Below are 15,339 nucleotides of genomic sequence, written 5' to 3'. Positions count from 1 at the left end.
CCCGCAGAACTGTTGCTTAGCTTTTGGAATGAGGTTCTGTGTTTGACCTCATTCCCAGGGCGGCTTTACTAGCTGGGTGGCTCCTTGCTCCTAAGTCTGCCTTGAGCGCCGAGCTGATCACTCGGTGCTCGACTGGTTGGTCTGTCGGTCATGTAACGCTGGCCACGTCACATGACCCTCACTCCCCACTATAAATACAGGCAGCCTGCTGGCTACAGGTTGCCTGTTAATTTCTAGGTTCCTGGTATTTGTTGGACTGCTGAATACTTACCTGATCCTGTTCCTTGACCATCCTTTTGCCTGATCCTCCTGTACTGCGCATCCGTCCTGGTATTGTGACCTCGGCTCCCACCTGACTACTCTCTTAGGACTCCTCTTGTACTTCTCTGCTCTCCTGGTATTTATGACCCCGGCTTCTCCTGACAATTCTCTGCTTGCTCCATTTGTACTTTGCAGCTTTCCTGGTATTGACTCGGTCCGTTCACGTCCTGTTGTTTGTCTGTCTGTCATCCCTGCACTTACTCCAAGTTAGGGATTGCCGTCCAGTTGTCCCCTGTCATTGGGACTCGCGAGGCAAGTAGGCAGGGCCAGGGGTAAGGGTGGAGCGCAGTGGTCACTTCCCTTCCCCCTGTGTGTGTGTGTACGCGACCGTTACAATTACAAACCCACCGCAAGTCATATATCGCTATATAAATCACCCTTTCCATCCAGCATGGACAGTTAACTGATCACTCAGATCATGGAACATTGTGGAATGATTTTTGGGACACTTGCTGGGTATAATATCTAAATATCAGAGACTATGAACTAATTGAAATCTGCTGTATATTTACATCATACCTTGTAATATCAGCTTATACCAGGGATGCCCAACCTGCATCCCTGGCTTATACAATTATAGTAAGAGAGCTCCCCGGGGGGAACCCCGCCTGCTTCACCACTTAGCCGTTATATTATAGTATTTAACCAATGGCCGGCTCTCTATATAAAATATACATCCACTTTATTCTAAAAACAATATATTGTTTATAAACATAGATATCCTTATACAACTAATAAAAACAAGACTTAAATAACAAAGTATACATACAGTCAGGTCCATAAATATTGGGACATTGACACAATTCTAACATTTTTGGCTCTATACACCACCACAATGGTTTTGAAATGAAACGAACAAGATGTGCTTTACCTGCAGACTGTCAGCTTTAATTTAAGGGTATTTACATCCAAATCAGGTGAACGGTGCAGGAATTACAGCAGTTTGCATATGTGTCTCCCACTTGTTAAGGGACCAAAAGTAATGGGACAAAAGAATTATCATAAATCAAACTTTCACTTTTTAATACTTGGTTGAAAATCCTTTGCAGTCAATTACAGCCTGAAGTCTGGAACACATAGACATCACCAGATGCTGGGTTTCATCCCTGGCGATGCTCTGCCAGGCCTCTACTGCAACTGACTTCAGTTCCTGCTTGTTCTTGGGGCATTTTCCCTTCAGTTTTGTCTTCAGCAAGTGAAATGCATGCTCAATTGGATTCAGGTCCGGGGATTGACTTGGCCATTGCATAACATTCCACTTCTTTCCCTTAAAAAAACTCTTTGGTTGCTTCTGCAGTATGCTTTGGGTCATTGTCCATCTGCACTGTGAAGCGCCGTCCAATGAGTTCTGAAGCATTTGGCTGAATATGAGCAGATAATATTTCCCGAAACTCTTCAGAATTCATCCTGCTGCTTTTGTCAGCAGTCACATCATCAATAAATACAAGAGAAGCAGTTCCATTGGCAGCCATACATGCCCACGCCATGACACTACCACCATCATGCTTCACTGATGAGATGGTATGCTTAGGACCATGAGCAGTTCCTTTCCTCCTCCATACTCTTCTCATCACTCTGGTACAAGCTGATCTTGGTCTTATCTGTCCATAGGATGTTGTTCCAGAACTGTGAAGGCTTTTTTAGATGTCGTTTGTCAAACTCTAATCTGGTCTTCCTGTTTTTGAGGCTCACCAATGGTTTACATCTTGTGGTGAACCCTCTGTATTCACTCTGGTGAAGTCTTCTCTTGATTGTTGACTTTGACACACATACACCTACCTCCTGGAGAGCGTTCTTGATCTGGCCAACTGTTGTGAAGGGTGTTTTCTTCACCAGGGAAAGAATTCTTCGGTCATCCACCACAGTTGTTTTCTGTGGTCTTCCGGGTCTTTTGGTGTTGCTGAGCTCACCGGTGCGTTCCTTCTTTTTAAGAATGTTCCAAACAGTTGTTTTGGCCGCGCCTAATGTTTTTGCTATCTCTTTGATGGGTTTGTTTTGTTTTTTTAAGCCTAATGATGGCTTGCTTCACTGATAGTGACAGCTCTTTGGATCTCATCTTGAGAGTTGTCAGCAACAGATTCCAAATGCAAATAGCAGACTGGAAATGACCTCTGGACCTTTTATCTGTTAATTGTAATTGGGATAATGATGGAATAACACACACCCGGCCATGGAACAGCTGAGAATCCAATTGTCCCATTACTTTTGGTCCCTTAACAAGTGGGAGGCACATATGCAAACTGTTGTAATTCATACACCGTTCACCTGATTTGGATGTAAATACCCTCAAATTAAAGCCGACAGTCTGCAGTTAAAGCACATGTTGTTCGTTTCATTTCAAATCCAATGTGGTGGTGTATGGAGCCTCCTGGAGAGCGTTCTTGATCTGGCCAACTGTTGTGAAGGGTGTTTTCTTCACCAGGGAAAGAATTCTTCGGTCATCCACCACAGTTGTTTTCTGTGGTCTTCCGGGTCTTTTGGTGTTGCTGAGCTCACCGGTGCGTTCCTTCTTTTTAAGAATGTTCCAAACAGTTGTTTTGGCCGCGCCTAATGTTTTTGCTATCTCTCTGATGGGTTTGTTTTTTCAGCCTAATGATGGCTTGCTTCACTGATAGTGACAGCTCTTTGGATCTCATCTTGAGAGTTGTCAGCAACAGATTCCAAATGCAAATAGCAGACTGGAAATGACCTCTGGACCTTTTATCTGCTCATTGTAATTGGGATAATGATGGAATAACACACACCTGGCCATGGAACAGCTGAGAAGACAATTGTCCCATTACTTTTGGTTCCTTAACAAGTGAGAGGCACATATGCAAACTGTTGTAATTCCTGCACCGTTCACCTGATTTGGATGTATATACCCTTAATATAAAGCAGACAGTCTGCAGGTAAAGCACATCTTGTTAGTTACATTTCAAATCCATTGTGGTGGTGTATAGAGCCAAAAATGTTAGAATTGTGTCCATGTCCCAATATTTATGGACTTGACTGTATATTCTTATCACATAATATTATGTACTGTACTTCCAGTCCCTCAGTTACTAGTGCTGAGCTCACACACTGACACTTTGTAACGATAAAGCATAAAAGTATCCTTCTGTTATTGTAGTTCTCATCTGCGTATTAGTAAATTGTTGCCACTTTATATTGCGGTTGTGTACAGTGGCAACAATTTACTAATACGCAGATGAGAACTACAATAACAGAAGGATACTTTTATGCTTTATCGTTACAAAGTGTCAGTGTGTGAGCTCCGCACTAGTAACTGAGGGACTGGAAGTACAGTATATTATATTATGTGATAAGAGTTTGTAATATCATCTGGAGCATCATTAGATACGCTGGACTGCTTAGAGTCTGGCACGATACACAGATCTAGATTATAGATATTAATATATACGATATATTCTGCTGATCAGCAGTAATACTTTTGTATATGCCAATACCATTTGGTCTGTTTTCATGATTTAAAGGGAAGCCAGCATAAAGGCCCGGCATGGAAGCCAGCATAAAGGCCCGGCATGGAAGCCAGCATAAAGGCCCGGCATGGAAGCCAGCATAAAGGCCCGGCATGGAAGCCAGCATAAAGGCCCGGCATGGAAGCCCAGCATGAAGGCCCGGCATGGAAGCCCAGCATGAAGGCCCTGCATGGAAGCCAGCATAAAGGCCCGGCATGGAAGCCCAGCATGAAGGCCCGGCATGGAAGCCCAGCATGAAGGCCCTGCATGGAAGCCAGCATAAAGGCCCGGCATGGAAGCCCAGCATGAAGGCCCTGCATGGAAGCCCAGCATAAAGGCCCGGCATGGAAGCCAGCATAAAGGCCCGACATGGAAGCCAGCATAAAGGCCCGGCATGGAAGCCAGCATGAAGGCACGGCATGGAAGCCCAGCATGAAGGCACGGCATGGAAGCCCAGCATGAAGGCCCGGCATGGAAGCCACATGAAGGCCCGGAATGGAAGCCCAGCATAAAGGCCCGGCATGGAAGCCCAGCATGAAGGCCCGGCATGGAAGCCCAGCATGAAGGCCCTGCATGGAAGCCCAGCATAAAGGCCCGGCATGGAAGCCAGCATAAAGGCCCGACATGGAAGCCAGCATAAAGGCCCGGCATGGAAGCCAGCATGAAGGCACGGCATGGAAGCCCAGCATGAAGGCACGGCATGGAAGCCCAGCATGAAGGCCCGGCATGGAAGCCAGCATGAAGGCCCGGAATGGAAGCCCAGCATGAAGGCCCGGCATGGAAGCCCAGCATGAAGGCCCTGCATGGAAGCCCAGCATGAAGGCCCAGCATGGAAGCCCAGCATGAAGGCCCGGCATGGAAGCCAGCATGAAGGCACGGCATGGAAGCCCAGCATAAAGGCCCGGCATGGAAGCCCAGCATAAAGGCCCGGCATGGAAGCCAGCATGAAGGCACGGCATGGAAGCCTAGCATGAAGGCACGGCATCGAAGCCCAGCATGAAGGCACGGCATGGAAGCCCAGCATGAAGGCACGGCATGGAAGCCCAGCATGAAGGCCCGGCATGGAAGCCAGCATTAAGGCCCGGAATGGAAGCCCAGCATAAAGGCCCGGCATGGAAGCCAGCATAAAGGCCCGGCATGGAAGCCCAGCATGAAGGCCCGGCATGATGGAAGCCCAGCATGAAGGCCCAGCATGGAAGCCCAGCATGAAGGCCCGGCATGGAAGCCCTGCGGTCATGTGACAAGAAGTGTGGAGTAAATCTTCCCAGCAGATTCAATCGGCAGATGCGCTCTGCCAGACCGCTCAACCCTCTGCCTGTCAGAGTAAGTGTGGCCGCCGGCCTGTGATGGCTTGTCTCCAGTCTTATTGCCCGTCTGTCCTGACTGTCTGCTGGAGCAGGGGTTAACCCTTTGCAAGGTGCTGTTTTCTGCCTCCTTACTGAGCCCATCTGCTGGAAGTGAAGGTTTCAATTCCTGTCAGTATTAGACATTGCTGTTTGCAGAGTTAACCCTTTCTGGGCTGAAGGCTTAAACTCCTTCCTGGCAGCATTATTTCCTTTTAAAGAGCTCAAGCACCATTTCTGTTAGCAGAGTTATACCCAAAGTATTAACTCCTTCCTTTCCCGATTATATGCCTGCTTATAGAGCTCAAGCACCAAGGATTTTTGCAGGGTTGTACCTTTTTGAAGGATTAACTCCTTCCTGTCCTGATGATAGGTCTGCTTATAAAGCTCTGACACCAAGGCTGTTTTGCAGAATGAAGGTGTCTGCAGACTTAACCACTACATATCTTTGAAGGATTAACTCCTTTCTTTCTGTATTATTTGATTATGAAGTTCAATTCAACAGCTCTATATTCTTATTTATCTCGTTTACTGCTCTATAGGTGTTTATCTGCTGTAGCAGAGTACGCAGCGTTGATTAACCCTTTGTTTCCTAAGTTTTCTAGCTGCTAGAACACATATTGATGGTATTTTCTCTTTCCTATAGATGCCTTCCTCTCAGCAGGCCCAGATTATGCATCAGCTGTGATCAGCCTTTACCTGATTTCCTCACATCTGAAGTCTGCCTGCAGGGTCCGTCTCCTGATAAGGTCTCCTCTGTCTGTTCTGCTCCAGGTTTTCTTGGTTTAAAAACAAACTAAACTGTGTGTTTGAGGAATTTCAAGCTGCACATAAATATAAATGACTGAGGAAAGAGTCACGTGATCCATAGTGTTGATCGCTAATTTTTAATGCAAATTTTCCGATTGCCGATTTTCACAAATCAAGAAAATAATGACCGGAGATCACAAATTCTCGAATGTATTATGAATGTTCGCCCAGGTGTTCGCGGAATATCGCAAATTCGAGTGTTGCCCCTGCCGCTCATCACTGATGATCTTTCTCCGCAGCCATTATCCTCCGAGGTCTCTGTGTATCTGAATTGTCCGATGACTTAGACTCAGATGACCCAGAGGAGTTGTTTCTTCTTCAGAAGGTCAGATTACATGAACTTGTTAAAGATGTCAAAAGAGACCATAGAGTCTGAAAAAGATGTACAAAATAAATCCAGGAGCTAAATCAAGGTTTGGTCGCTGCCTGGTCACACAGTCCTTGATGAGAAGCTGAGAAAAGACTGGGATAAGCCAGTGATAAGAACAGATCTAGGCGCTAGAATTAAGTCTACATATAAACTGCAAAAAAAGTTCTCTGAAGATTTGTGTCCATAAGTTGACTTGGCATTGGCCAGATTATTCGAAAGATCTGTTTCCATCAGAAGATGTTTCTTTGGTCAAAGATCCCATGGACGAAGAAGCGGACTCTCTGTTGAAAAATATTTATATATGTCATCTGCTGCCACATCTAAAACTGCTCTTTCCTCAGTTTAGGTGGCTAGATCTCCATGTGTTTGGCTCTGTCAATTAGGCCAAGACATTAAAGATGGAGTACCTAGAGAAGGTTCATTTCTGTAACCTGCCCTTTCAACCAGGGCACATGTTCAGTCCACAGTTGGACAAAATATTGGAAGCCCTGAATGAGAAGAAAGGAACCAAATTTCCAGATTTAAAGTGATTTTTAGATTTTCCGACAGACAAACATGATTTATATGCAAAAGATAAGGCTCACCTGAGCAACATCTTGGCATCATGGAATGGTGCTCACAAAGACCTGGACAAGATGGTGTCCATTCATCTCTCGATCTGTTAAGACTTTCTGTGGTGGCTGATTCCATCTCATCTCCAGAGAGGTCACTGTCTGTTTCCTCGGCCCTGGATTCTCCTCACCAAGGATACCTCTATTTGTCCAAAAGATGGAAATGCCAGACTTGGATGCCATGGCATCAAAAGGAGTATGCAAAGCTAATCCAGCGGTTAATCCTCTGCTTCCTTCCTAGGACCTTTCTCTTGTTTTGTTGGTGCTCTCCAACTCATCATTTGAGCCTTTACAGCAAGCATCTCTGCACTTGATGATCTTAAAGAAATTAAGATCATAACATCAGCCAGAAGAATAAGTGAGCTCCAAGCTCTGTCTATCCGGGACCCATATTGTCAGAGACCTGGGTCACTGTCTGGTTGATCAAACAATCCCTGGATCCCTTCCAAATGTGGCTTCCAGCAATAATATTATAAATCAAGACATCACCTTACCTGTGCTATTTCCAGATCCTGTTGGAGAAGAACAGGCATCACTTCATCTGTTAGATATAAGAAGAGCTATCTTGTGTTATTTAGATAAGTCAGAAAAGTTCTGCTGAGTATATGTTCATATATCATCATGGTCCAAATAAGGGTAACAGAGCGAGCAAGGCCACTTTTGCCAGATGGATACACAGTACAATAGAAAGATGCTATTCTCTGAAGGAAGTTCAGTATCGCCTTAACGTCAAGGCGCACTCAACCAGATCAAAGGCATCTTCATGGGCTGAGCTAGCGCAGGTGTCCCTTCACCACATCTGCTCGACAGCAACCAGGTCCTCGAATTCCACCTTCATGAAACATTATGAAATGGAGCTGATGCAGGCAGACGGCTCAAATTTTTGGCAAAAGAGTATTGAAGTTAGCATATTCTACACCCCCCCATAACTTTTTGCTTTTCAAATCCCATTTGTATTTGTGCTGCCATAGGACCCCCAGGAAAAGTGAAAATTTACCCATCTGAAATTTTCGTTTCCGGTAATCCTTAGGCAGCACAACTTAATAAATTTATATTTTTTGCTTCTTTATAATACAAGGAGGCTTCTCTGGTGTCATGGTTTTATGGGTGGACCTGGCGTGTGATTGGTTGATTAATTTAGTTTTTAATGAAGCTTGTTAACCTGTCTCTTCTGGTTGTACCTAGGGGAATAAAACCCGTATGTATTTGTGCTGCCGTAGGACTACAGGAAACGAAAATTTCAGGTGGGTAAATTTTCACTTATTTCGAGTTAGAATCATGTTTGTGTATTAATTCCCAATAGGATCATTTTTTCCATTTTTATTTTTAATAGGATCATGCCTGTATGTGGATACTATTTGATCGAATGATATCTATATATTTAAAAAAAAATTGCACTTCAGTATTTTAGCATCTACACCAATTATTTTGAATAATAACCGTATATTTTATTATAAATTTTTAATATAATTTTTAAAAGATCACGTTTATATATTAATTCCCAATAGGATCACTTATTTTAAATAGGATCATATCTATATATGGATGACAATTGATCAATTGGCATTTATCTTTATACAGTCAGGTCTATAAATATTGGGACATCGACACAATTCAAACATTTTTGGCTCTATACACCACCACATTGGATTTGAAATGAAACGAACAACATGTGCTTTAACTGCAGACTGTCGGCTTTAATTTGAGGGTATTTACATCCAAATCAGGTGAACGGTGTATGAATTACAACAGTTTGCATATGTGCCTCCCACTTGTTAAGGGACCAAAAGTAATGGGACAATTGGATTCTCAGCTGTTCCATGGCCGGGTGTGTGTTATTCCATCATTATCCCAATTACAATGAGCAGATAAAAGGTCCAGAGGTCATTTCAAGTGTGCTATTTGCATTTGGAATCTGTTGCTGTCAACTCTCAAGATGAGATCCAAAGAGCTGTCACTATCAGTGAAGCAAGCCATCATTAGGCTGAAAAAACAAAACAAACCCATCAGAGAGATAGCAAAAACATTAGGCGTGGCCAAAACAACTGTTTGGAACATTCTTAAAAAGAAGGAACGCAACGGTGAGCTCAGCAACACCAAAAGACCCGGAAGACCACGGAAAACAACTGTGGTGGATGACCGAAGAATTCTTTCCCTGGTGAAGAAAACCCCCTTCACAACAGTTGGCCAGATCAAGAACACTCTCCAGGAGGTAGGTGTATGTGTGTCAAAGTCAACAATCAAGAGACTTCACCAGAGTGAATACAGAGGGTTCACCACAAGATGGAAACCATTGGTTATCCTCAAAAACAGGAAGGCCAGATTAGAGTTTGACAAACAACATCTAAAAAAGTCTTCACAGTTCTGGAACAACATCCTATGGACAGATGAGACCAAGATCAACTTGTACCAGAGTGATGGGAAGAGAAGAGTATGGAGAAGGAAAGGAACTGCTCATGATCCTAAGCATACCACCTCATCTGTGAAGCATGGTGGTGGTAGTGTCATGGCGTGGGCATGTATGGCTGCCAATGGAACTGGTCCTCTTGTATTTATTGATGATGTGACTGCTGACAAAAGCAGCAGGATGAATTCTGAAGTGTTTCAGGCAATATTATCTGCTCATATTCAGCCAAATGCTTCAGAACTCATTGGACGGCACTTCACAGTGCAGATGGACAATGACCCAAAGCATACTGCAAAAGCAACCAGTGTTTTTAAAGGGAAAGAATTGGAATGTTATGCAATGGCCAAGTCAATCACCGGACCTGAATCCGATTGAGCTGCATTTCACCTGCTGAAGACAAAACTGAAGGGAAAATGCCCCAAGAACAAGCAGGAACTGAAGACAGTTGCAGTAGAGGCCTGGCAGAGCATCACCAGGGATGAAACTTAGCGTCTGGTGATGTCTATGCGTTCCAGACTTGAGGCTGTAATTGACTGCAAAGGATTTGCAACCAAGTATTAAAAAGTGAAAGTTTGATTTATGATTATTATTCTGTCCAATTACTTTTGGTTCCTTAACACGTGGGAGACACATATGCAAACTGTTATAATTCCTGCACCGTTCACCTGATTTGGATGTAGATACCATGCACATCTTGTTTGTTTCATTTCAAATCCATTGTGGTGGTGTATAGAGCCAAAAATATTAGAATTGTGTTGATGTCCCAATATTTATGGACCTGTCTATACTTTGAATTTTAATTAATTTTAGTTCTGAATTGTTATATATATATATATATATATATATATACAGTACAGACCAAAAGTTTGGACACACCTTCTCATTCAAAGAGTTTTCTTTATTTTCATGACTATGAAGGCATCAAAACTATGAATTAACACATGTGGAATTATATACATAACAAACAAGTGTGAATCAACTGAAAATATGTCATATTCTAGGTTCTTCAAAGTAGCCACCTTTTGCTTTGATTACTGCTTTGCACACTCTTGGCATTCTCTTGATGAGCTTCAAGAGGTAGTCCCCTGAAATGGTCTTCCAACAGTTTTGAAGGAGTTCCCAGAGATGCTTAGCACTTGTTGGCCCTTTTGCCTTCACTCTGCGGTCCAGCTCACCCCAAACCATCTCGATTGGGTTCAGGTCCGGTGACTGTGGAGGCCAGGTCATCTGGCGCAGCACCCCATCACTCTCCTTCATGGTCAAATAGCCCTTACTTTCAAAGTTTTCCCAATTTTTCGGCTGACTGACTGACCTTCATTTCTTAAAGTAATGATGGCCACTCGTTTTTCTTTACTTAGCTGCTTTTTTCTTGCCATAATACAAATTCTAACAGTCTATTCAGTAGGACTATCAGCTGTGTATCCACCTGACTTCTCCTCAACGCCACTGATGGTCCCAACCCCATTTATAAGGCAAGAAATCCCACTTATTAAACCTGACAGGGCACACCTATGAAGTGAAAACCATTTCAGGGGACTACCTCTTGAAGCTCATCAAGAGAATGCCAAGAGTGTGCAAAGCAGTAATCAAAGCAAAAGGTGGCTACTTTGAAGAACCTAGAATATGACATATTTTCAGTTGTTTCACACTTGTTTGTTATGTATATAATTCCACATGTGTTAATTCATAGTTTTGATGCCTTCATAGTCATGAAAATAAAGAAAACTCTTTGAAGGTGTGTCCAAACTTTTGGTCTGTACTGTATATTTATATATAAAAAATTTTTTTATTTTTTTTACCCTGGTGTGACTCCCTGGTACGAGCCAGCAGTGAACGCCAGCCAGCTGAGCTCCAGCAGTGGGGGCTCCACATCTGACACCTCCAGGTAATAAGTGACAGAAGAACAATCCATGGAGGCGGACATGGACACCTCGTCCTCCCCGTACTGGATGGCGGCAGCAGAGCTCAGGAACTCCACAACTTCAGGCTCAGACAGGAAGCCCGGCATCCGCTCCCACTGCAGGAAGACTCGCAGCGCCTCAGGACCCCCGGACAGGAGCTCCTCCAGTGGGCCTCACTGTACAGATCCGGGGGCATGGCGGGGCAGCCGTGTAGCATAAGCTCAGCTATAACTGCCATGTAATTAGGACACCAGTATATCCAAAGAACTCCATTGTGCTAATACCCTTGCATTCAATTCATCCTTGTCCAATAACATATCACAACCTCTAACCCCTAATTGGAGCAAAGGGAAAACCTTCTTGACACAGACACATATGTAGGGATGATGTGTAACCCTAAAAGTTAAATTTGTTGTCTTTTACCTTTCTTTTTGTACCCCTGACCCTCATTATTATGCTTCCACACAAACAGGGAGCACTAATGAGGAGTGGGAAAGATGTGGAGGGATGTGTGGAGAAACTTTGCAGAGCAGGATAGGGCATAGTGTAGTGTACAGTACAAGCAGGGATACCAGGAGGAGCCATGCCATAAAGACCCTGAAAGCAGGGACAAATACTACCGTATAAAACTGCACTTCCATGCGCCATCTGCTGTTTACTAACACAAATTGCACCCTAAATATTCACACTACTCTTTTTCCGCACTTCGTTAGCTAATGAAACAGGATATCGATCTGCGTTTAGGCGATTATACTGTGATCGCTAGCACTGCTGCATCTGTAACTACAAAAAAAAGTTATAGAGGTCACAATATGGCGATGAAAAGGAAAAAAAAACTTTTCAGTATTAAAATCAAGAAAAACTATACATATGTGGTATCGCCGTAATTGTACTAACCTGGAGAATGAAAGTAACTGTTCAGTTTTACCGTATAGGGAACATTGTAAAAACTAAACATAAAACTGTTACGTAATTGCGTTATGTTTACAATTTCACCCCAAATGGAATTTTATTCCATCTCTCCACTACATCGTTTGCAATTATTAAATGGTGGAGTTAGAAAATACAACTTGTCCGGCAAAAAACAAAAGCTCATACGGCTTTGTAAACGTAAAAATAAAAAAAGTCCTGGAAAAGCAGGGAGTAAAAAACGAAAATAGGAAAAACGCTCCGGGGCTAAAAGGGTTAACTGTAAGGTTTAAAATATAAGTCATGAACAGAATATATGTCTTCCTAAACAGGATTTATCAGATGTTTTATACAAGCCGTTGTGGCATCAATTAAGCTTTTATATCCAAATATACAACCTGAAATGAAAACAATGTCTATGACCCAGTGATATATTGTTTCGTTATATTGCGGCCATATGGCTTCTCTCTTGTGTGACTTCACTAATGACCCCTAATTATGGCTTTAGAAGCAAAAACATTTTCTCATTCTGAATGCAGCTTCTCTAACGTATGATTCCTCTTATGTTTTAGAAAACTTGATCTATCTGAAAAACATTTCCCACATTCTGAACATAAATACGGCTTTTCCCCAGTGTGAATTCTCTCATGTGTAACAAGATATGGTTTCCGTGTGAAACGTTTCCCACATTCTGAACATGAATATGGCTGCTCTCCTGTGTGACTTCTCTCATGTATAACAAGATGAGATTTTTGTCTAAACCACTTCCCACATTCTGAACATGAATATGGCTTCTCTCCTGTGTGACATCTCTCATGTTTAACAAGTTGTGGTTTCTCTGTAAAACATTTTCCACATTCTGAACATGAATATGGCTTCTCTCCTGTGTGATATCTCTCATGTGTAACAAGATATGATTTCTTTCTAAAATATTTCCCACATTCTGAACATGAATATGGCTTCTCTCCTGTGTGACATCTCTCATGTGTAACAAAACTTGATTTCCGTGTGAAACATTTCCCACATTCTAAACATGAATATGGCTTCTCTCCAGTGTGACATCTCTCATGTATAACAAAACTTGATTTCCGTGTGAAACATTTCCCACATTCTGAACATGAATATGGTTTCTCTCCTGTGTGACTTCTCTCATGTGTAACAAGATCTGATTTATATATAAAACATTTCTCACATTCTGAACATGAATACATTTTCTCTCCTGTGTGATGTCTTCGGTGTGTAGAAAGTCCTGAGCTGTTTGTGGATTCTTTACCACAATGAAACCTTTTAATCCTTTTCTGACTTGTACTTGCGGTAACAATCGGTGATTGGTCAGGAGAAGGTTCCTCATAAATAGGAGGATTATATGACAGATCTGTACTGTGAAGTCCTGGATGTACATTGAGGGCAATGAGGTTTTCTCCTGAAGAGCGCTGCAGGATATCTTCATCTAGTGGTAACATGACATTTTCACATTTCTTACTGGGATTTTCTGTTAAGATAAAAATGAAAATTAGTTTTAAAGTTTTTTTTTTGCAAACTACAGAGTAGACAAACTTATAACATTCCAATTCGGCTGGAAGTTGATCCAGCAGGAAGGAGAAGTGTTCATTCAGTTGGAATCCATTACTGACTTTGACCCAAAAAAACTGCACTTGTGATCCCAGCCTTACAAAGCTTCTATAACGTCCTGACAAAGTCCAGGATTCTGGTTTACACCAGGTCATGACTTTTATTACATACAGTAAATAATGACTTAACAAAAATAAAACATTTGAAAAGCCTGACCATGTCTGGAAACGAGCCCTGCTCTCTGCCAACACATTGTGCCTTTCAACAGCAACTAGACATCATTTGAATAAAACAAGGAGCATCATGGTTGGAGCTGGTGAAGTGGGGCATCATGGTTTGGAGCTGCTTTGCTGCCTCATAGTCTGGACACTCTGCAACCATTGGGTAAACAACTGGGCAGATTTACTAATCCTGTTTAAAACGTACAGAGTAAATCTAGAGATGCTCCACATTTATCACAGGAGCTTGGGCTGGAGGACAGATCTGCTGCACAGCTACACAAGTCTGTCTACCTCTATACCACTTAGTGGTTGGCTTTTCTGTCACAATGGAGCATCGTAAGCCCCGCCCCTGCAGAACCTGCCTGTTGTTTCTATATGTGGAACCTTAAAATGCCCCCTTTTTAGACAGATTATAAGAGCAGCACAGATCAGTCACTGGTTATCTACCAGCAAGTTCACACACAGCAGATCAGCTGCAGACATTTCTGTGACTGTCCCGCTGCCCTGAATGTGGCTTGTAATAATCCATGCACCTGCTGCAGAAACAACCCAATATATGGAAATGTCTACAATAAATGTGCCCTGTGTGAACACGCTCTAATGCAGCTGGAACATTCTGGGACATGCAATTACTGCTAGAAGTCACACGTTCAGTCTGAAGGGGATGAGCAGATAATCGCTGAAGTGATGGACAACAGGATCACATTTAGCAATTTAAAGCCGATGTCAGACAAGAATTTTACTACAAATTTGTTCACATTTTATTGAGACACCAACGACTTACATAACACAGGCCTGTTCTACATCGATGACAAACAGTCGTACAGGGGCGGACATTGCCCATAAACTCCATGTATGATCTACAATATATATACAATGCAGAACACGGATTGTACAAGACGTCTCTGTAGTATAGTCTACTATACCGGCCGGATGGAGGCCAGAAGGACACGCTCCCATCATGTGACTGGAGACCTATGGATATGACTGACATATAAAGAACACGTAGCCTCTAATGTAATGTGAGAAGAAACTGCGGAGCTCCTCCATTACATGTCACTGCACACACGTGTATACACTGCACATGACGGCTCTTACCTTGTGATATAAGAGGCTGGTGCTCCTCCATTACATGTCACTGCACACACGTGTATACACTGCACATGACGGCTCTTACCTTGTGATATAAGAGGCTGGTGCTCCTCCATTACATGTCACTGCACACACGTGTATACACTGCACATAACGGCTCTTACCTTGTGATATAAGAAGCTGGTGCTCCTCCATTACATGTCACTGCACACACGTGTATACACTGCACATGACGGCTCTTACCTTGTGATATTAGAGGCTGGTGCTCCTCCATTACATGTCACTGCACACACGTGTACACACTGCACATGACGGCTCTTA

The 15,339-nt window shown here is 43.0% G+C and overlaps 1 protein-coding gene across 1 annotated transcript in view; it reads right to left on the bottom strand.

Moving 5' to 3' along the window:
* Positions 1-13,527, bottom strand: part of LOC120992032 (zinc finger protein 260-like) — a 52,789-nt gene extending 39,262 nt beyond the window's left edge. Inside the window, exon 1 of the mRNA XM_040420792.1 lies at positions 12,683-13,527. Within this exon, the coding sequence (XP_040276726.1) occupies positions 12,683-13,344 (662 nt within the window). The 5' untranslated portion in view covers positions 13,345-13,527. The remainder of the gene's footprint in view (positions 1-12,682) is intronic.
* Positions 13,528-15,339: the final 1,812 nt, after the last annotated feature.

This window comes from Bufo bufo, chromosome 2, assembly GCF_905171765.1.
Source record: "Bufo bufo chromosome 2, aBufBuf1.1, whole genome shotgun sequence".
NCBI lineage: Eukaryota > Metazoa > Chordata > Amphibia > Anura > Bufonidae > Bufo > Bufo bufo.
This window is presented reverse-complemented; position numbering and strand designations above follow the sequence as displayed.